The 21,795-nt window shown below is 39.7% G+C and overlaps 2 protein-coding genes across 2 annotated transcripts in view; one reads left to right on the forward strand and one right to left on the reverse strand.

Annotated features, from left to right (window-relative positions):
* Positions 1–21,795, forward strand: part of LOC5572956 (COMM domain-containing protein 4) — a 41,628-nt gene that overhangs the window by 10,397 nt on the left and 9,436 nt on the right. The window lies entirely within an intron of this gene.
* On the reverse strand, positions 1,735–18,969 carry LOC5572957 (leucokinins). The gene is made up of 2 exons (XM_001654236.2): positions 18,556–18,969; positions 1,735–2,311 (listed from the first exon to the last, which is right to left on the reverse strand). Exons 1-2 carry the CDS (start codon positions 18,824–18,826, stop codon positions 1,896–1,898), a joined length of 687 nt encoding a protein of 228 aa, XP_001654286.2. The 5' UTR covers positions 18,827–18,969; the 3' UTR covers positions 1,735–1,895.

Raw genomic sequence — 21,795 nt, forward strand, 5'->3', positions numbered from 1 at the left:
TTCAAATGCATTTAAATGCACACTTTCAGAAAATTTGCAAATCATGGCTTGCTAAAACGAATTGGTGTTGTCCTTGTCAAAGTGTCAAAGTTGTTATTCCTGAAATTGCGAAGAGCTAATATCCCTTTCCAAGAGTTGATCTACAATAGATTTCGTGATACTTCCAGATTATCGACGTTGGGGTATCTAATTCGAATACTAGTGAAATAAAGTTCTAAATCTGGTACCTTTGAAGATATCTCTTGTGTAAGCGTCCGCTTTGAAATAGAAAGTAAATCACCGTATTTTCCAGATTGTGTCAATGCTTCATTTCAGAGTCACCAGATGCCGCCCGTTATGATCTGTACTGATTATATATTCTAGGTTTAAAATTGGGCAAACTATAGGAGCAAGCGTAAAAAAGCCAGCGCACGTTTCCCAACCGGGTGTTTGCGGACCTCTGACTTAGCTGAAATTATGCGGAAACCGTATCTTTTAAATAATGTTTTTAATATGTTCAATCCGCCCACCTAATAAACACAAGAACTTGCTAAATAATGGGACCTTGCCGGAAATGGGTTTCTGACTACTCCTGCTTGCAACAATGTAGTTTCCTCTCCTTATGGAAGCAAGACAAAGTTCATGATTACAGAATTCCTCAAAACAATGCCTCAAATATCAGATTTGCGTAATGATTAGGCATCAAATGCGAATTGCAAAGTATTTTTCTGGTTCAATAGACCGATGCACAAGTTCACTAATTTGACGTTTGAGCGGTGCTGAATGCATTCGTTGCTATGGTCACGTAAATAACACGGCACCGCTAAAAAGTCAAATAGTGAACTCGTGCATTGGTCCATAGGCTACTTGCTTGATATTCTGAAATAAATAACGTTTAGCTTTGAATTTTAATTCGAAAGAATCAACCATTTTAAAATTTTCACAACAAACAATTATGCGTTGCTATGGACCAATGCACGCATTCACTCGTTGACGTTTGAGCGGTGCCGTGTTATTTATGTGACTATGGTAACCAGTGAATTCGGCACCGCTCAAACGTCAAATTAGTGAACTCGTGCATTGGTCCATAGAAGGATACGTTGATAAGTTGTTGTAGTTAAAGTCAAGGCTAAGTTGATGGGAATGTTGAAAAAATGCATTTGATGCAAATAAATGTACATTTGATGTACACTGAAGAAGTGATCCACCCCTTGGGCGCGTCGCGAATTACACTGGCGTGATCCGGTTTAGTGGCGGCGCGACAATACAAAAACTCGTGCGACTACCGAAAGGATAAAAAAGTATAATAAAACATAATTGGAGAGCAGACACTATGAACTGTTCTTTCAAAATACAATTAATGGTCCGCCTAATTGTTCTTTGCAACCCGGTGCTAGGCAGCCATGTTTTCGTGGTCAGCATCAAACTCAAGAGCAACAACGCACATTGGCCTAATCATATTAGGGAATTTTTTCTCCAATACTAAAATGTGTTTTTAGCTAATCACATCAACCCAAATTGACTTGCTGTACTGCGATCCAATAGTTTACAACCGTTTGTTTGTTAGAATAACTGTTGTTATGCGGGAAAAGAAATTTTTCGAAGAAAAAGATTTCGCCATCATCGATTGTTATTCCTCAAACGGTTATTTGTTTACAAACATTGAGCTGTCAGTGGGAACCACTTCCCAGTGGGAACCAGAGATGATTGCTCGTTATTTTTCAATGGGGTTGTATGGGCGGTGTCAGGAGGCTGGTTCTTTGTGCTTTAGCTTTATTGTTTATTTGCTTTTGTTTATGGATGAAACTGGAACATGCACTGGCAAACTGGCGAACTGAAATGCTTGATCTTCTTTTTATTTTTCATTCGTTATCATGTTTGGGGGAGGCAAGAAGATGGCCCTCCTGTCTACGCGCTCAAAACACGTTGTCGTCCTTCTGATTGCGTTTGCCACCCCACGCATGGAATGGGTTCCGTATGACGACCTTCGGTTGCCGATGTACCCGGCCGGTGTTCCGTTTGCCTCCCCAGGGATAGAACACGTTCGGATTGTTCCGCTTTCCACCCCAGGAGTAGAACTTTTGTTTGGAGACGTACTTGGAGTTGCGCTTCTGAGTGGCTGAGACCGGGGAGAACCTCGGGTCACAGGCAACCTCCAGATTGTCCAGTAACATTGCGTTCAACGTTGGATCGCCCAGCTGGTTCGAGAGGCAAACGAAGAAATCCTTGGCACTTTTGGTGCAGGATGAATTGACTGGAGGGTTCGACGCCGCTGGCGGTGAATGATTGTTGCCTGGAATGTGTTCTTGGATATTATGAGCGTTTTCCTGACCTGTGAATAAACGTAGTATGATTAGGAAGAAAGAAAGATTAGAAAGAACGGACAAATATGTACAATATCAAAAATATATGAGGAATTTAACGGATATTTACAAGATCATTTAAAAACTCTGTGGTGGCGCTGCTTAGAATACAAAATCCTAGATTTCACTGACTACGCAACACGCCTTTTAATAAAACTTATGTTTGTAATTACGTCGTTTGAATCTCTTTTTTGAGTATTTTGTTGTTGTAGGACGGGTGTCTGTTCTATGAGGTTCTTCTTCTTCTTGGCATTACATCCCCACTGGGACAGAGCCTGCTTCTCAGCTTAGTGTCCTTATGAGCACTTTTACAGTTATTAACTGAGAGCTTTTATTGCCCAAGTTACCATTTTTGCATTCGTATACCGTGTGGCAGGTGGGGATTTTTTTTTATTATCGTACTAATTGGGCCGAAGGGTCTCAGATTTTCATGAAACTTTTTCCACAGGCAGGGCTCATGGATATATGAATAAAAAAAAATTGAGAAAAATTCAGGGTCGCCTATTTTTCCGGTAAACTCAGGTGGAATTTTTTTGTTTTCCCTTGACGCTACTTACTTTGAAAAATCATAACTCAAGAACGAAGCATTGTAGAAACAAAGTTTTTATATGAAAATTTAAGCAAATTTTCTCAAAAATCCAAAAAAAATATGAACTGGAAAAAGTTTTTCACAAAATTTTCCACCTTTGGGAAAATTCGTAAAGAAAAGTCGGAAAAACTATGCCCGAACTCGTGGAAAATTTTCAAAAAAATATTTTCGAGAAGGTAATTTTATAAGCTTTAATCACTGAAATTTTTGGAATGCACTTTTTTTTTCGTTTTTGAGTTATGGCCAATTTTGTGAAAAATGTCCAGATGTGCCATATAGGATTTTTCTTTGAAAAATCATAACTCAAGAACGAAACATTGTAGAAACAAAGTTTTTATATGAAAATTTAAGCAAATTTTCAAGAAATCCAAAAAAAAATATGAACTGGAAAAAGTCTTCCACAAAATTTTCCACCGTTGGGGAAATTTATAAAGAAAAGCTGGAAAATCTATGCCCGAACTCGCGGAAATTTTTTAATAAAATATTTTTAAGAAAGAAACTTTATAAACTTCAATTCTGGTAACTTTTAGGATGTACTTTTCTTTTGTTCCTGATCTATGGTCAATTTTGTAAAAAATGCAAAGATTTGCCATACATGCCTTTTCGTTTAAAAATCATGACTCAAGACTCATCATGACTTGTCGAACCGGATTCAAATTATCTCAAAAATATGAAATTTTTTGAATTGAATCAGTTTCCCAGGACATTTTTCACCTTTTATGAAAACAAATAATGAAAACCCGATTAGCTATTCCAGCTTTCAAACAAAGTATATTTGAAAAGAGCGATCAATAAGATCCAATCCTACAATATTTTTCAATACGCTCATTTTTCGTTCCTAAAACATGATCAAATATTGCTAGGATGAGCTGTTTGAACCATATATTTACAAATTAATAAGTTCATAAACAAAATTTTTTAAGAACGAAACTACATAGAAACAAAGTTTTCTTCAATCAGTGTTGCCAGAAACAAACTTCGCACTAATCCTGATAGCGACTTTATTGTAATTTGCTTCAAGCTGAAAATATTTCTTCATAATTATTTATGCCTTGTACAATATTGAGCTACTTACATTTAATAGTGCGCTATTATGGAAAACACGTTAGGTAACAATCCAGTTTTTATCGAAGCAATCTGCTAGGATCATTATAGAAATATAATACATCTTAAGCATACATTTAGTTTTAAATTTTTACCTACCGGTCTGTAGGATGATTAATTTTAGTTCAATAATTCGGTTGATAAAGGCGCATAGCTCTTCCTGTAGAAGATTCATTACATAAGGATTACATAATTCAATAATTTTGGTCAATGTATAACCTACCAACTCGTTAAGCCTATTTATAACTAATTTAAGACACTTCTAGTGCTTTTTGGAAAAATATCTTATCTGTAATTTTAGAGGCAAATGTTAGCTTTTAAGCAATTCAATTTAATAATAAGAATTTTACTTTTGAATAGAAATATAAAATAATTTTAGAATGTTAGAGCACAATAGTTTCCAAATCAAAACATTGGTGATTGAATTTTCTCTGTATTAAATCTGTCTGTCTGTTCAGTAGCGCTCCTAGCGTTGATGGAGAGAATTTGTTGTGAAGGTGTAGCGGGCAAGGTTGCTAGTGCCACGGTCGTAGCAACATCCCCCTCCCCGTGAGGATACCCCTCACTGCATCCAACTACGTCGAGCACTGCCAACTTGGAAACAGGTCGTCGAAACAATCCACCAGATGTTTAAACTATCGCTTGCCTAACTCGACCATCTTTGCCCGCTGTAACCTCTAGAACACGACCACGTAGCCAGCCATTTCTTCTGGTCTCATCAATCACGATCACCAGATCTCCGATTTTAATAGGTTTCACTTCGTTGAACCACTTCGTACGTTTGGTAAGTGTAGGCAGATATTCCAGAACCCAACGTCTCCAGAAGTGGTTAGTGCGTCGCTGTATCAAATCCCAAGACGCGGTAATTCTGCTCGCAGATTCTTGTATAGCTATTGTTGGTTGTTTTATTCCGGACGAGCTTCCCATGATGAAGTGGTTTGGCGTTAGTGCTTCCTGTTCAGCCGAGTTGAGCGGTAAGTAGGTAAGTGGTCGCGAGTTAACAATGGCCTCGGCTTCCACTAAGACGGTCTGTAACCCTTCATCATCGAGTTTGTTATCTTGCGGAAGGCTTGCCATGGCTTTCTTTACTGAGCGTACCATACGCTCCCACGAACCGCCCATGTGAGGACAGGACGGAGGAGTGAAAATCCACTTTGTCTCTGTATTAGTGAAAGTCGTCGCCACATCTTGTTCGATGAGATGAATTTGGTCTCTTAGAACGCGATTCGCTCCAATAAAGTTCCGTCCATTGTCGGAATATATTTCTTTCGGTGTACCCCTGCGACCAATAAAACGACGGAGGCAGGCAATGCAGGACTTCGTCGAAAGATCATGCGCCAGCTCCAAGTGCACGGCACGGACTGTTAGGCACGTAATCAAGCACACCCATCGCTTAGCTACGGATCGATTCACTTTGACCAAGATTGGCCCAAAATAGTCGACGCCGATATAGGTGAATGGGCGTATTCCTGGAGATAAACGTGCTTGCGGGAGAGGACCCATTCTTGGAATTGAAGGCTTGGCTTTGTACACCTTGCACCATTGACACTGTTGCTCTACTTTTCTTACCAGGGTGCGCAATTGAGCAATATAGTATCGCTGACGTAATTCGTTGACCACTGTTTCAGAGTTTCCGTGTAGGGATCTTCTGTGGTAGTCATTCACGATAAGGCTGGTAACATGATGTTTTCTGGGTAGTATAACTGGATACTTCACGTCTTCAGTTACTCTTTGAGCTTCCGTAATGCGACTGTCGATTCGAAGAACTCCGTTGTCATCAAGCATTGGAGTTAAACTCCAAAGAGGGCTTGACTTCTCAAGCTCTAACCTGTCGCCGACTTTCCTGGTCTTGTTTTTGAAGAGAATCGCAATCTCATCCGGATAGAATTCTGATTGCACTAGTCTCCAAAGTAGAATTTCTGCTGCTTTCAATTCTTCGTGAGTCAATGTTTCGCTAGATTTCTTTTCCACAGCGTTTCGAAGATTCACAAAACGAACTATATACGCCGTGGCTCGAAGCAATCGATTCCAATTGGAAAATCGAATGTATTCTATTGATGTGCGCAGAACATTGGCTTCTTGATGTAGGTAACATGCTCTCAGTTCTTCATCCGTGGCCGTGATATTCTTCTTCGATTTCGGCCATTCCTTTTCCGGTAACTGCAGAAATGTTGGGCCGTTGAACCAACGGCTTTCAGCGCTAAGCCTTGCTCCGTCATTCCACTTGGTAGCTTCATCTGAAACATTCTGTTTGCTGAGAACGTATCGCCAATCGTTTACATTGGTCGAGAGCAAGATTTCTCCAACGCGACAGGCTACGAACGGGCGATATTTTCTATGTTCAGGCTCATGACACATTTCCCCAGTAAACACACCATCGTATATGATGGTATATAAGAGTACAAAGGTGGAGGCGATATACGTACATCTTACATGTAGCCTTATGGCGCATGTACGTATATCGCCTCCACTTGTGTACTCTTATGCGCTATCGTATACGAGTTTGTGTTTACTGGGTCAGTACTTGACGCTTGGTTGGTTTTGTTTCCGTTTCAATTAGCCCTGCAATTTCGTCCTTGAAGGTTGTAGAAAAACATAGAATGTCTTCTCCAGTACTCCACAACATTCCTAGAACACGTTCTGTATCGTCCTTCAATGATAAATCCTTCGTTTCTTTCCTCGGTTGGTCACCAAGATGCTCCAATACCGCTTTTTCATTCGACGACCAATTTCGGATTTCAAATCCTCCTTGTGCGTGAATCCATTTTACCTTGCTTGATACCGTCCTTGCTTCCTCGATTGTCTCAAAACTGTCGAGGTAGTCATCGACGTAGTGCCTTTTTATTATGGCATCTGCTGCCCTTGGACACTTATCTCCAAATTCCTGGGCGTTTTGATTTTTTACAAATTGAGCCGACGTAGGAGAGCTAGCGGCTCCGAAAGTCAACACGTCCATAATGTAGACGCTAGGCTCAACTGACGGGTTACTGCGGAACAGAAAGCATTGAGATGGCCGATCTCGCTCAATAACTCTCGTCTGGTGGAACATTTCCTTGATGTCTCCACTGACGGCTACTGGGTATTGACGAAAAAGAAACTGAACCGATACCAGCGATACGAGAAGGTCTGGACCTGGCAGTAATAGTGAGTTCAGCGAGATTCCATCCACTTTTGCTGCTGCGTCCCAGATTAGCCGCACTTTTCCAGGTTTCTTTGGATTGAAAACTGCTCCTAGTGGGAGGTACCAGATCCGTCTGGGGTCCGCCCTGGAAAGTTCGTCTTCCGTTGCCAGGTGAGCAAAACCCTTCGCTTGATATTCCTGAATTTGACGATGAATGTTTTCTTTTAGTTCGGGATTCTTCTCCATGCGTCTCTCCAGACACTGCAGACGGCGCAAAGCCATCGGAAAACTATCAGGCAGCTCGACGAAATCAGTCTTCCATAAAAGACCAGTTTCGAAACGGTTTCCTATCCTGCGGGTGGTGTCCTCCATGATCTTTCGTGCTCTTACGTCCGCATCGGATTCCATAATACTTCGACGCACTACTCCACAGTCTTCAACGTTGAAATAATCTTTGACTAGCTGTTCTAGTCTTGCTTCAGAATCACACTTGAAATCTTCACTTTGTCGTTCTCTATCCAGGCTGCCATACAGGCACCATCCCAAACGAGTTTTGGTCGCTATTATGCCGCTTTTTCCTTTCCTGATCTTCAATGGTACCGCTAACTGCAAGTTTCGAAGGCCTACGAGTATCTTGGGGGTGCCGTTCTTGTAATCATGGACAGGGAGGCCCCTAAGGTGTGGATGATCCTTTTGGAGTTCCTCAAAACATATCGTCTGAGTGGGCAGATTCAAACTTTCCACCGTACGTACGTTCACCAAATGGAATCGATTCTTTTGATCTATCCCGGATACTTCAAGTGACACTATCTGTGACTCATCCTCATTCCTTGTCATATTAGCTGTCCATTTGAGGCAAAGTGGCACGTTTGGTCCTTCTACCCCAAGTTCTTCGACTAAACTGCGTTCAACGAGTGTTGCAGAAGAACCTTCATCCAAGAAAGCGAACGCAGTAACAGACTTTGTGGCCCCATGGATTGTTATAGGAATGATGCGAAAAAGAATGGATTGCTCATGATGATGATGTGCGTGATCTTCTACTCGTGAAACCCCAGCCGACTTCTTGGAAGCTTCTCCATCGTTTTTGTGCAACAAGTGATGATGACGGAATTGACAACCGTCGATTCCACAGCGATTCAAATTTCGGCATGAGCGACGTCCGTGAGGATTAAGACAACTTCTGCAAATCTTCAAGACCTGGACATTTTTCCATCGTTCTTCTACCTGAAGTTGTTGGAACTTCAAACAATCTTTAAGACGATGATTCACTTTCCCGCAAAATAGGCATACTTTCTCGCGTTCTTCTTTTTCCTTCACAGCATGACCAGTAGCCTGGGACACGGTTATATGAAAAATTTAGAATCTCGCTCCAGTCCACTTTTTGGATTGCATTTGGGTCACATAACAACTGTGCAAAGTTTCAGCTCGATCGGTGAAACTATATTTTAGCGCCAGCCGTTCAAAGTTTGTATGGGATTTACTATGGGAAAACTTACTTTTGCAAAGATAAATCACCAGAGGTCGCCCATTGACCCCTATAAAAATTTCAAATGCAGACCACGATAGGTATTTTTACGATGAACAACATTGTCGAAGACCGCAAAGCAATCCGATGCTTGTGAAAAAAGTTATTAAGCATCTACTGTTCGGAAATTTTGCCCAATTTTGTTATTATTGTTATTCCTTTACGTGTTAATCAACGTCGCCTTGCCAATAGGTTTTCATTGAATAACTTTCTTCACAAGTGTCGGATTAATTCGCGGTCTCCGGCAATATTCTTTATGGTAAAATTATCTATCGAGGTCTGCGTTCGGAATTTTTATAGAGGTCAATGGGCGACCTCTGGTGATTTTTCTTTGCAAAAGTAAGTTTTCCCATAGTAAATCCCATACAAATTTTGAACGGCTGGCGCTAAAATATAGTTTCACCGATCGAGCTGAAATTTTGCACAGTTGTTATGGGACCCAAATGCAATCCAAAAAGTGGACTGGAGCGAGAATTTAAATTTTGTCCCACGCTAATGACCAGCCCAGTGTCGTAAAAATTCAGCCGAATGATACCCGATCAGTGCGAAAACGAACAAAAACAAACTCCGCTAGCAAGAAGCCAATCTGACTTCGAGTGCGAATGCGACGAGAAAGAGAGTGGGTGCAACACACGCACACATTCAGTTTCACCCACTGTTGGTGTCATTTCAAAATTCAGTTTCACCTAGAGGCACTGAAATTGAAAATTGAATATAAAAAATTACAAATGAATTTTATATTACTGGTGTAAGAAAACGGCAATGTGATGCCTCCAGTTGATGAATCATGATTGTCTGTTAATAAACAAATACAACTTTTGCAATTTGCGGATGTTTTGTGGGGTATTCTGACGGAAATGATTTTTTTCACTAGTGAAATTGAATTTGAATGTCAGTAGTGGATGAGAATTATGGCGTTTTCGGTTTTAAACCTGGTGTCAGAGCTGACCCGACTCGCAATAAACGAACGAAAACGGATCCAGGTTCGAGTCAAATCGAATGTGTCATACTTTCATTCGAACTGTCAGCCTCACAGTTTCATGAAATTTCGTTTCTCTGAGTGCAAAATCACCAAATAAAGTCTCAATATTAATGCAACAAATATTGCTGAATGCTCTCGTAAACATCTCCTGTTATTGAAATTTTGCTTTAATCGGTAATTTTGATAATTATAAAAATGTAAACAATCAATTTTTGACAGTTGAACCCCGCTCAGGTTGGATCGCAAAAAATCGGCAGAGCGAACCTCGTTGAGTTTGGGTCGAACCTGGGGCGGATCCGGGTTCGACCCGACCAAATAAAAAAACATTTTGACAGCTGTTAGAGCGGATCCAGGGCGAAACTAGGTTCGCCCCAGCAATAAACGAAAACGCCATTAGTGTAGCAAAAGTAATTGAAAAACTGAATGCACGTTCTACCAGATTCGTGCATGTATTGTCAAACAAACATTCACACAAAGAAGAATTCAACGATGACGGAGCCTACTGAGGATCGGCGTTGTTGACTGTATATTGAAATATGCAGACACTGTGATCAGCTGTTGAGCTCTCGGCGTGAGCATAAACAAAACTTTTGTCTTTGTTCCGCGGTTTCTCGTTCTTTACTGTGCTTTGTCCGCCGGCAAATACAACCACTTTGCTGACCGATTCGACTATTGCTGACATAAAGTTGCTGAAATTCTGCAGGCTAGCCTCAGGGTAGAATGACAGATGCTGGGCCCACTGGAGTTTAATATTGGCTGGTAATTTTTCAACCAGTTCTTGTAGTAGAGCCGGGTTCAGTAGGTGAGCTTGCTGTCCCGCTGCAATAAGATGTTGCGTCAAGTTTCTAACAGACATTCCGAAATCAATCAACGTGTCCAGTCTCTCGGACTTTGGTGCTGAAGTCTCGCGCACAGTTCGAATCAGCTTGTTGATAATAACCTCCGGGCGGCCATAGAGCGTTTGGAGAGTATTCATAACGTCGGGTACAGAGTCGGGTGACAAAAGGTAATATCGCACTGACTTTAAGGCGTTTCCTTTAAGGCAGCGTTGCAAGCGGGCAAGATTTTCAACGTTGTTGAACCCACAAGCAGTCGTGGAATTTGTAAAGCTGCTGAAGAAAATCGGCCATTCTTCTGGATCGCCTGTGAATTCAGGTAAGTCACGTGGCATCACCTGCCGTGCTGCGAGGTGTTCTGGTGACGGTCGACGCTGAACCTCATTTGGTGGTTCGGCCGAGAAATTCGGAGGTGCCTGAAACGTATGTAACTGTTCGAAGGAAACTGGGGCATTGCCAGGAGCGTCATAGTGGGTATGGTGTGTCATCGATGGTCGGCATGGAATCGATCCAGGAGGGAAAATAGTTGATGAGGCTTGCAGGGTACGCGGCTGTTCGTCTGCCACCCGCTCAGATAAGATTGGATTTGAGTGCGCGTGATACGTTCGCGTCTGCTCGAACGAGATAAGCTTATCTGCCGAACGATTTGGCAATACATTCTGCCGCGATTGGTTCAGCGAGACTGTCGTTGGGAGCGACTTCTCAAACGATCGTTGTATTTCGTTGATTTGTCCTGCTTCCTTTGCTTTAGGGATCGCACCTTTAAATGTGCTTTGCGCAGGAAGTCCAAGGAGTAGAGTGATTTATGTTGTTGAACTTGAATCCGGAATCTTTGCAACTGTGTTTCAAGCGCCTGTATTTGGGCGAGCGTCGGTTCCGACTGCTGTTGGCATTGTTCCAGCTGTTGCTGTAGTTGCTGGAATTCGGTTTGCACTTCTTGCTCGGCTTTCTCCATTTCGTGGGGAGTAGGATTTTTACGTCGCCCGTATTGGATCGAGGGATCGTTTCCTCCTACGGCGCCATGTATATCTTGCTCATCATTTGCTTGGTTGTTGGTGTAGGATTGCATCGAACGTGGAAAAGCAGTAAGCGCTGCTGCGGGATGTGAAGACTGGTCGACTTGTTGTTGTATCACGGGGGCATGCTGATTAATCCACGTGGATACCTGCTTATCTCGTGACTCAATCTCGAGTATGCGGTTTCTGACACTGCAATTATCTTCCTCTTCCGCTATAGTCTCCTCCAGATCAAATTTCTCCTGCGAGTGCTTCTTCTGAAGTTCCAGTTGCTTCTTCTCCAACTCCAACTGTTTTCTCTCTAATTCTTGCTGTTCGGCTAGCCGTTTCATCTGGAGAATCGCTCTGCGACTTGATGTAGTCGATCGCACTGATTGTGGTATTGTGGGAACAGGAAGACAATTCCTGCAAGTCCATTCCTGTTCCTTAACGGAATCGCTAACTCCCGCGCATGTATAATGCCACCACAAACTGCATTTATCGCAAGCAACGATATTGTCCGCTGAATCCGGTCGCTTACAAGCGACACAACTGTACCCCGGACGAGGGGTTGGGGTAGCGGTATGTCTTTCCATGTCGATATTAAATCTTGAAGTTTGTTGCCAGAAACAAACTTCGCACTAATCCTGATAGCGACTTTATTGTAATTTGCTTCAAGCTGAAAATATTTCTTCATAATTATTTATGCCTTGTACAATATTGAGCTACTTACATTTAATAGTGCGCTATTATGGAAAACACGTTAGGTAACAATCCAGTTTTTATCGAAGCAATCTGCTAGGATCATTATAGAAATATAATACATCTTAAGCATACATTTAGTTTTAAATTTTTACCTACCGTTTTGTAGGATGATTAATTTTAGTTCAATAATTCGGTTGATAAAGGCGCATAGCTCTTCCTGTAGAAGATTCATTACATAAGGATTACATAATTCAATAATTTTGGTCAATGTATAACCTACCAACTCGTTAAGCCTATTTATAACTAATTTAAGACACTTCTAGTGCTTTTTGGAAAAATATCTTATCTGTAATTTTAGAGGCAAATGTTAGCTTTTAAGCAATTCAATTTAATAATAAGAATTTTACTTTTGAATAGAAATATAAAATAATTTTAGAATGTTAGAGCACAATAGTTTCCAAATCAAAACATTGGTGATTGAATTTTCTCTGTATTAAATCTGTCTGTCTATTCAGTAGCGCTCCTAGCGTTGATGGAGAGAATTTGTTGTGAAGGTGTAGCGGGCAAGGTTGCTAGAGCCACGGTCGTAGCAACAATCAGAATGTAGGCAATTTTTTCCTGTTAGGTAACTACAAAATTGACAGTTAAATAAATGGGTAGACAATATGACAAATAGGTATTTACTAATTCAAGTTTAAAGCGTAATGGCTTGAGAATCATAAGTTTACCAAAAACTAACAAAGAGCAGTGAGAAAGTGCAAGTGTTGTCTATCAGCTGTATATTCCTCGTTATTAATTTTTGGAAAGTGAAAAAAGTTTTCCGAAGCTGTTGAAATGGACAAAGTTCAATATTACGAATACAATTCTTTATGCTGTAACCCCTTCGGACTGGACGGCCACAAATCAGTAAGGACAAATGTACGATCGATCAGCCAAGGCCTCATCAGTAAGCTTCATTCGAATGGAGTTCGGTGGATTACGGAAAAGATGAAAATTTGCGTGAAGTGCTACATTACCGGTGACCAGAAGGCTCTCGTAACGGATTTTCCAGAAGCAATGGCGTTTGAGGAACAAGTTTCACCACTATCTTCGTTGGCGTCGCCAAAGGAAACTCCTTCCTCGGGTGAGTCAGTTGGTTCTATAAATAATGTACAAAAAATACAAGAGCTTGCTAAATTCTTGGAAATTTCTTTTCAAGTAAAATCTTCACGTTTGGATGCTTCTAGTAGTAACTATCGCAATGCTTCTATGGACGAAATGTTCAATCAAATTTTGAGTAAAATAAAGACTTGGTTTCCGCCTAATATTGTCGATGTTACAGAGGATTTTAATTCCGTTTTATTAAATTTGAACTCAGCTGTTACAAAAGCCGAACCTGACAAGCAAATTGACCTTCAAAAATTACTTCCTAGGAATTGGTCATATGCCAAAGTTAAGGCTCATTTTGACGTGTCTCAACACGTTATAACTGAATCAAAAAAATACAATTTAGGGATTCAACCACTTTCAAAAGCAGGACGACCCTCGCATGGATCAGATGTCCAATACATAGTTTCAAATTTTTACCTAAGGGATGATATCAGTCGGCCATTTCCTGGCTTGAAAGATACCATATCTATTAAGTTACCCAATGAAGTGCGCCAAAATGTCCAAAAACGCCTTTTGCTTGACCCTTTGGATACTTTATATAAACAATATTTGGAAACCTGTAAGAGTGAACAGGAATCTGTCTCATTCACATCGTTCTGGAAACTTAAACCAAAACAATGTGTTTATACAAAGGATTCATCGGCCATGAATGTTTGTGTTTGCATGATACATGAGAATATGAAATTCATGGTTGATGCATTGAAAAAAACTAATTGCTTTGAAGTTCATCATACAAAAAAAAACTTAACACCTTTTTGACTAGTCAAATGATATGTCCAGATAGTACAGATTATTGTTACTTGAGGTCCTGTGAGGATTGTAAATTAAAGAAATTAGATTTTGTTGCCAATCGCTTAGATGAAAACAACGTTGAAGAAGTTAAGTATTGTTTTTGGATTATGTAAATGATGTTATAGAAAACTTGAAAAATCTCACAGAGAAGTTTCTTGTGCATCAATTCAAAGTAGATAAACAAAATAAATTTATAAGAGCTAAAAAGGAATCACTAGTTGAGAACAAAGAAATAATGTGCCAGATGGATATCGCGGAAAATTATTCGTGCGTGATACAAGATTCCATTCAAAGCCATTACTTTGTACGACCTCAAGTTACAAGACATCCATTTGTAATTTATTACAAAGACAAATCTTCGATCAAAGTCTTAAATTTTGTTGTAATTGCTGACATAAAAAAGCATAACACGACATCATTTTATGCTTTTCAAACAAAACTAATTTCAAGATTGAAAAATAAATTTCCTGAGCTTGAAAAAATCATTTATCTTTCTGATGATTGCGGAGAGCAGTACAAAAATAAATCAAATTTCAAAAATGTATGCAACCATGAAAATGATTTTAAAATTAGAGCAGAATGGCACTTTTTCCCAACCTCACATGGAAAAGGTCCATGTGATGGTATCGGTGGCAATATTAAGCGAATGGCTAGAGATGCTAGTATTAGAAAGTCAGCGGAAATTAATAACGCCAAACAATTTTTTGACTGGGCTGTGTCGCAACAGATGAAAGACCAATTTAAAAAAGATTGGGAATTCATCTATGCAACTGAAAATGACTAATCAGAGGCTGAAAAATTACTTCAGGAGAGATTTTCTAACCTTGTTCCAATTCCTGGAACAAAAAATATCATTCATTTATTCCAAAAGACGAACGAAGCATTTTTGCGAGTGAATTCTCAGATGCACATGAAAACCAAGAAAATACAGCATGCTTTGTTCTTAATACTACAAAGAAACGAAAATCTTCTGGTGGTAGCAACCAAAGGCAATCTTCCCGGTTGAAAAAATAGATAGTTTTAAGATAAAATGTAAGTTATGTACTGAATAATTGAATAAATAAAATTAAAGAAAAATTTAAAAAGAATCTTATTTGTTCCATAGAAAAGAAAGAATCCCTTGGAATGGAAAAGAAACAGTTTTTTCAGCTTTGCTTAACGGTGTAATGTTTCATGAAAAATATAATCCAATCCGACTTATACTTCATTAAAACCAATCCCGTATCGTTTCTTTCAGATCTTTTAGAAAATTTGCAATTGCTTTGATAAAAAACCTTGTTTGTCTGATGCTTCGATTGAAATATGGGTTTTCAAAGAAAAGGCTAATATGGTCATTTTTCACAAAATTGACCATAACTCAGGAACAAAAAAAAAGTACATCCTAAAAGTTACTAGAATTGAAGTTTATAAAGTTTCCTTCTCAAAAATATTTTAATAAAAAGTTTTCCGCGGGTTCGGGCATAGATTTTCCAGCTTTTCTTTATGAATTTCCCTAACGGTGGAAAATTTTGTGGGAAACTTTTTCCAGTTCATATTTTTTTTGGGATTTCTGAGAAAATTTGCCTAAATTTTCATATAAAAACTTTGTTTCTACAATGTTTCGTTCTTGAGTTATGATTTTTCAAAGAAAAGTCTTATATGGCACATCTGGACATTTTTCACAAAATTGGCCATAACTCAAAAACGAAAAAAAGTGCATTCCAAAAATTTCAGTGATTAAAGCTTATAAAATTACCTTCTCGAAAATATATTTTTGAAAATTTTCCACGAGTTCGGGCATAGTTTTTCCGGCCTTTCTTTACGAATTTTCCCAATGGTGGAAAATTTTGTGGAAAACTTTTTCCAGTTCATATTTTTTCTGGATTTTTGCTTAAATTTTCATATAAAAACTTTGTTTCTACGATGCTTCGTTCTTGAGTTATAATTTTTCAAAGTAAGTAGTGTCATGGGAAAACAAAAAATTTCCACCTGAGTTTACCGAAAAAATAGGCGACCCTGAATTTTCCTCAATTTTTTTTATTCATATATCCATGAGCCCTGCCTGTGGAAAAAGTTTCATGAAAATCTGAGACCCTTCGGCCCAAACCCGTACGGTAATAAAAAAAAATCCCCATCTGCCACAAGATATACAAATGCGAACATGGCAACTTTGGCAAAGAAAGCACTCAGTTAATGACTGTGGAAGTACACTTTGAACACAAGCTGAGAAGCAGGCTCTGTCCCAGTGAAAACGTAATGCCAAGAAAATGAGGAAGAAGGTAAAATGATCATGAAACAATCAATAAATTCCAGAGAGAATCCAAAAAGAATCTGATGAAAAATACTGGGTGTGGACTAAATGGAACTCTGGGACAAATACATAGTTGAGTCATTGAAAAATTCCTTGAGAAATCTTTTATGCAACAAATCACAGTATAACTTATGAAGTGTGTTTTTGTAGCAATACCTTCGACGAAATACTTTGGGGAACATCTGAAAGGGTTGGGAGTGCCAAGAATCCAAAAGAAAAACTGCATTCCTTAATATGTATAATCCCGAGTTGAGTTCCTAAGAGGCTCGGGGTCGAATTCCATGGAAGTATACCTCTAAAAATTCTTTACTTCGAGTTCAGTTCGACCGCAACCAATTAAATATTCAGACTTTTTTTTCATCCCAGAACGTATTCACGTTGATTATCTCAAAAATAGTGGGCCCACACAGCCATAGGGTAAACGCGTAATTATTAAGCAGACCAAGGTCGTCCGAAATCGCATTTGGTACTATTTCATTCAATTCCAAATAGTATCAGTATCAGACCTCAACTGTAAGGCTGTCTTCTTTATTACCAAACTTATTATGTTTTGATTTTCAAGTCACCTTTAGGCCCATTTGGAGGAATCTTAAGTCACTATTTGGTCTCTATTTTCTCAAATCTGGTCACTAGAATTACTATTACTCGCCCACACACTTACCACTGCACTAGTTTCGCAAATGATTTATCTGTGTAAATGTCAGGGGAATCCCAAGATCCACAACGTCATGATAAATTCCTTGTATGATTGAATTGAAGGGCTTCTTATAGAAATCCATAAGAATGCTTTTGGAGAAATTTAGAGATTGGAATTATCGATACAAGCTACAGTCAACTTTCGCTTACTCGATATTTCGTATCTTGATATTGATCGTTCTTGAGACAAAAAAAATAATACGACAATAAATACAATCACTTCAAATTTATACATGAACAAGAGGATAAGCAATGAGCATCGATGACCGTATCATTCGTAGTTGCTAATCCGTGATTGACCAGAACAATCGAAGTTACATAGAGATTCAATGAATGGGGCTTAGAATGGGGGCCCAGATAGCCGTAGCGGTAAACGCGCAGCTATTCAGCAAGACCAAGCTGAGGGTCGTGGGTTCGAATCCCACCAGTCGAGGATCTTTTCGGGTTGGAAATTTTCTCGACTCCCCAGGGCATAGAGTATCTTCGTACCTGCCACACGATATACGCATGCAAAAATGGTCATTGGCATAGTAAGCTCTCAGTTAACCTTTCAGTCGTCGCGCGGTTTGCCACCGTCAGAACCACCACGCTGCTGTTGTGAACCAAAAGCGAGGTTTTTTCAACAGTGTTGTACAAAATACAACAGCGCGACGACTGAAGCGTTAATAACTGTGGAAGTGCTCATAAGAACACTAAGCTGAGAAGCAGGCTCTGTCCCAGTGGGGACGTAACGCCAGAAAGAAGAAGGCTTAGAATGGTTAGCTAACCATTCTCAATGTGCACAAATTGTGAGCTCAACTTTGATAAGTAAATAACGGCACTGGCCACGTCCTTACGGTCATCGGGGAAGGGAAGGAATGTTAGTTAGGCAACCATTGTTGCTTTAGACGAAGCATACCTCTGCATCTCCACAGTTTTCATGAAAAACTTATTGCGTTGGAGTTTAAGGTGGATATGAATCGAAGCCAAACCTCAAATTTTCAAGAGCACAAATCTTGAGAACCAAACATCTGTTCAAGCTGAACACACAATCGATTGGTCACGATCAGCTAGTGACCAATCGATTGAGTTTTCAGCTTAAACGGATGTTTGGTTCTCTAGATTTGTGCTTTTGAAAATTTGAGGTTTGACTTCGATTTATCTTAATTTGCCCTGCTTGCTAATATAGGGCTATTATAGAGCTAATATGCCCTATATTGGCCGTATAATAGACATATAAGTCCAAAAAACGATTTAGCGGTCTAGTGTTTACTTGGAATATATATCTACATTTGTTATCGAATACTAAAATACAAACTGTGATAGTTAGAGATTATCCATCCATGACAATAAGTTAGACATATTGAAGACGCTTAAAGTGCCGATTGCTTATTTACCGTGGTGGTCACGTGAAAGAAACCTATAGTCACCAAGCCTTGTTCGCACTTACTTTTGTCCTCGACTTCACTATTTTCACTGAACTCCGGATCTTTCAAGTTTTTATTCCATTCATGCACGGCACACACATCGTCCAGCAGGAAAAAGTTGTACATCGCGTACTTCCGGTACCGATCCAACAGAATTTCCGAAATAACATTCTGTCTGCTGGTCCACTCGCAGCCTTCGATGATTTTGGCCAAACCATCGTCGTTCTCATCCAGCTCCCAGCCCCAACTCACTGCTGCCAGCAAAGGCAAAGCCACTTGCAGCAGCATGGCCATCCCAATCGCCAAGTCTCAGTAATCCTCGCGTAAACTCGTTGTTCTTCTCGGGTCACAGGTCAACACAATCACATGCTTCACCACTCACCGTTGGAAATGCTCTGATTCACCTGTTGACCGTTTCGCGCCTTTTTATAGGCAAATTTACAGGCGACAGAAGAGGATCTCATTTGCAGCAACAGGTTCTCCGAAGGAGAAGGCACGTCGGATCGGGACAATTATTGTCCGCTTAACAGCTCATTTCCCTTGGTACCATCTTTTTACCATTCATGCTTCTCCATCCCAGGGCTGGTTGGCAGGTCTCTTTTTAGAGACTTGGTTATAGTCTTTGAAAATTCTCTATTTTCAATGCATGATCTCTAAAATCTCTCTTTTTTAACATCGGTCTCTGAAGTTTTTTTTTTCTTTTCTGCTTGCAGTGACCCTTAGTTCAAAATTCTGAAGGCTCCAGAAAAACATTGGGAGACTCATATGTGACTATTCTTCAAACTCTTCCTACATATCCCTTTAGATTTCTCTGTGACAAATTTCAGGAATTCTTGGAATAATTTCCATATTTTTTTCTGGAATACTTTCAAGAACTTCTCCAGAGATCATTCCAGAAATTCCTCTAGATATTCTTCTGCTAAATTCTTATGAAATTAGTTCAGAATTTCTCCAGGATTTGAACTCTTCAACATTCCAACGCTAGTTCAGTAATAATTCCTTCCTCTTAAAGTTTTCCCAAGACTCTTCCAGGATTTCATCCAGAGAGTTTAGTGGTAACTCAAACTGAGTTCCTCATTTGAATCATAGAGCCGGGTCTAGAGGCTGAATCGATTTGATGTTCGGAAAATTTGTTTAAAGCATCGATTTGTCTTGCGCATTTCGATGCAATTATAAATATTAGCCGTTTCACCCTAGGAAGAAAGCGCGTATTCCGGAGGAACGTACTTTCTTCCATTTTTTCAGTTCAGTTTTAAACCCAACTTTTTTGGAAGAAAGTTGTGAATTAACCTTACCTTTTGTTCGTGGTTGCAACCATGTTCAATGAATAATCGAAAGAATAAGTGACCTCCTAAGAGATTTTTTTTTCCAAGACGATGTCCAACTTTCACTAACGAGTCCAAAGAAAAATCTAAGTCACGGGTCCAAACAAGGATCGAAAAGGAATCAATAGGTAGATAAAAGTAGCACTGAAAAGTACTATTTTTATAGCACTAAGAAGTACTGTTTATGTAGGTTTAAAGCTTTAGAGAGCAGAAAGAATTTGTGTACGCACATCACGATGCGCGTACTGACTCTAAAGATCTTATTTTTAGCCGCCACCAACCCTGCCATCCCACCAAATCGTATGTCGCCTTTCAAGCATAAAACTCATTCATTTTAGCAAATCTTGAACTGCCTGCCATTGGGGACACTTGGCAGCATGCCTCATTTAAATGTAACTCACCTGCTGGATGTAACCGACGACGACGACGGACAGAAGGCGTCACATTGTCAAGAGTCGCCGGCCGGCCCTTGGAGGAGGGGAATCGTCAAAGTTAAAAGTTTTGTTAAAAGACTGCGAAGAGCAACACGTCCTAACTTCCTTTCCTGCGAGAGAGTGTCCTTTTTGCAATTAAACGACTGAACTGTGAGTAATTGATGGATGGATGGGTGGGCGGCTTTCCAAGGGAAACCGTTTGATTTTGAACGATTGCAGATTGATTTTTCGGCGTTTAGCTGGAACGAATGCTTTCCGCCAAACTGTGCAAAGTTGTTTTGTCACGGCCACACTTTGTGACTTGTTGAGGAGACTGATGGGTTTTAGACGGAGAACATCATTTATTTCCTTTTGGAGGGAGCTTTCAAATTTGGGGTGGAAATTTTATACTCACAACAAAAGAAAATTTCATCGAAGGCGCACAACTTAAACATCCCATCCTATCGTTAAGACGAAAAAAAAACTTTATCTGATAACCTTGGAAAACTTTGATTTAGTGTTTCACCAAACTTACTTGGAAAGAAGTAGAAATTCAATAAGTAAGTGTCTCTATCTTTGGAGCAACAACTTGGAATTGAAAAAATGTATCAAATGTTAACTTTGCGAAAGTTTTTCACCAAATTTTGAAGCATAACTTGCAAATTCATCATTAGTTTGTAGATTTCAAAGCAGCGCACAATTCATTGAAGAATGACATTGACATTGATAATGTCTGCTCGTGGTTTTCCGACAAAACTAATTAGGCTGATTTACGTGTAACGCTGAATGATTCCAAATCAAGTGTTTGAAGTTGTCCCCAAATGATGGGAAGTTTTTATCGCAACTCTGCCGCTGGTGCTAGTAAATGTATGAAATGGAGAATTTTAAGGTGAAGATGCATCGAAGCTAACCTCAAATTTTCCAGAGCACAAATCTGAAGGACGAGAAAACCGTTCACGCTTAAAAATTGTTCGATTGGACACCACCAGCGAGTGACCAATCGATCAAGTTTTTAGATTGAACGGATATTCGGTTCTCCAGATTTGTTCTCTTGGAAATGTTAGGTGTGGCTTCGATTCAGCTTACCCTTGAACTAGATCTATCTGAGTAATTCTCGCCCTGACCGGCCCACTATTCACACTTGGTCTTTCAAAATGTTCATTCGAAAGCTTCTGTCGAGTACAGGGATGGGAAATGTACTGTAGCCAACATTTACCACCTCGACATTCACATTTTCCCACACGACCATCAAAATCCAAAGCAAAACATGACCGTTCAAAACAAAAAAATGTCACGGCTCTTGAAAACTGTAATCTTCTTCTTCCCAACGTTTTTTCAAACCCGAATGCGAAATGACTCGAGCACAGTGATGACACGATTTTTCCGGTTTTCGGGGTTTTGCATTTTTGCTCGATAAAGGCAGCATGAAATTGAACTTGTTTATATGTATCGCAACGGAATGATTGTGCTCTTGCTATTAGCGCTAATAGATTTCAATTAGTTGAAAACACAAGCGAAATATTAG

This window comes from Aedes aegypti, chromosome 3 (genome assembly GCF_002204515.2).
Source record: "Aedes aegypti strain LVP_AGWG chromosome 3, AaegL5.0 Primary Assembly, whole genome shotgun sequence".
Lineage (NCBI taxonomy): Eukaryota > Metazoa > Arthropoda > Insecta > Diptera > Culicidae > Aedes > Aedes aegypti.

Bases quoted from the DNA above. Each gene is read 5' to 3' on its own strand.
- LOC5572957 (XM_001654236.2), bottom strand. From the start codon at position 18,826: ATGGCCATGCTGCTGCAAGTGGCTTTGCCTTTGCTGGCAGCAGTGAGT. The intron at 2,312-18,555 runs GTAAGTGCGAAC...GTTTATTCACAG, and splicing joins TAGTGAAGTCGAGGACAAAA to GTCAGGAAAACGCTCATAAT.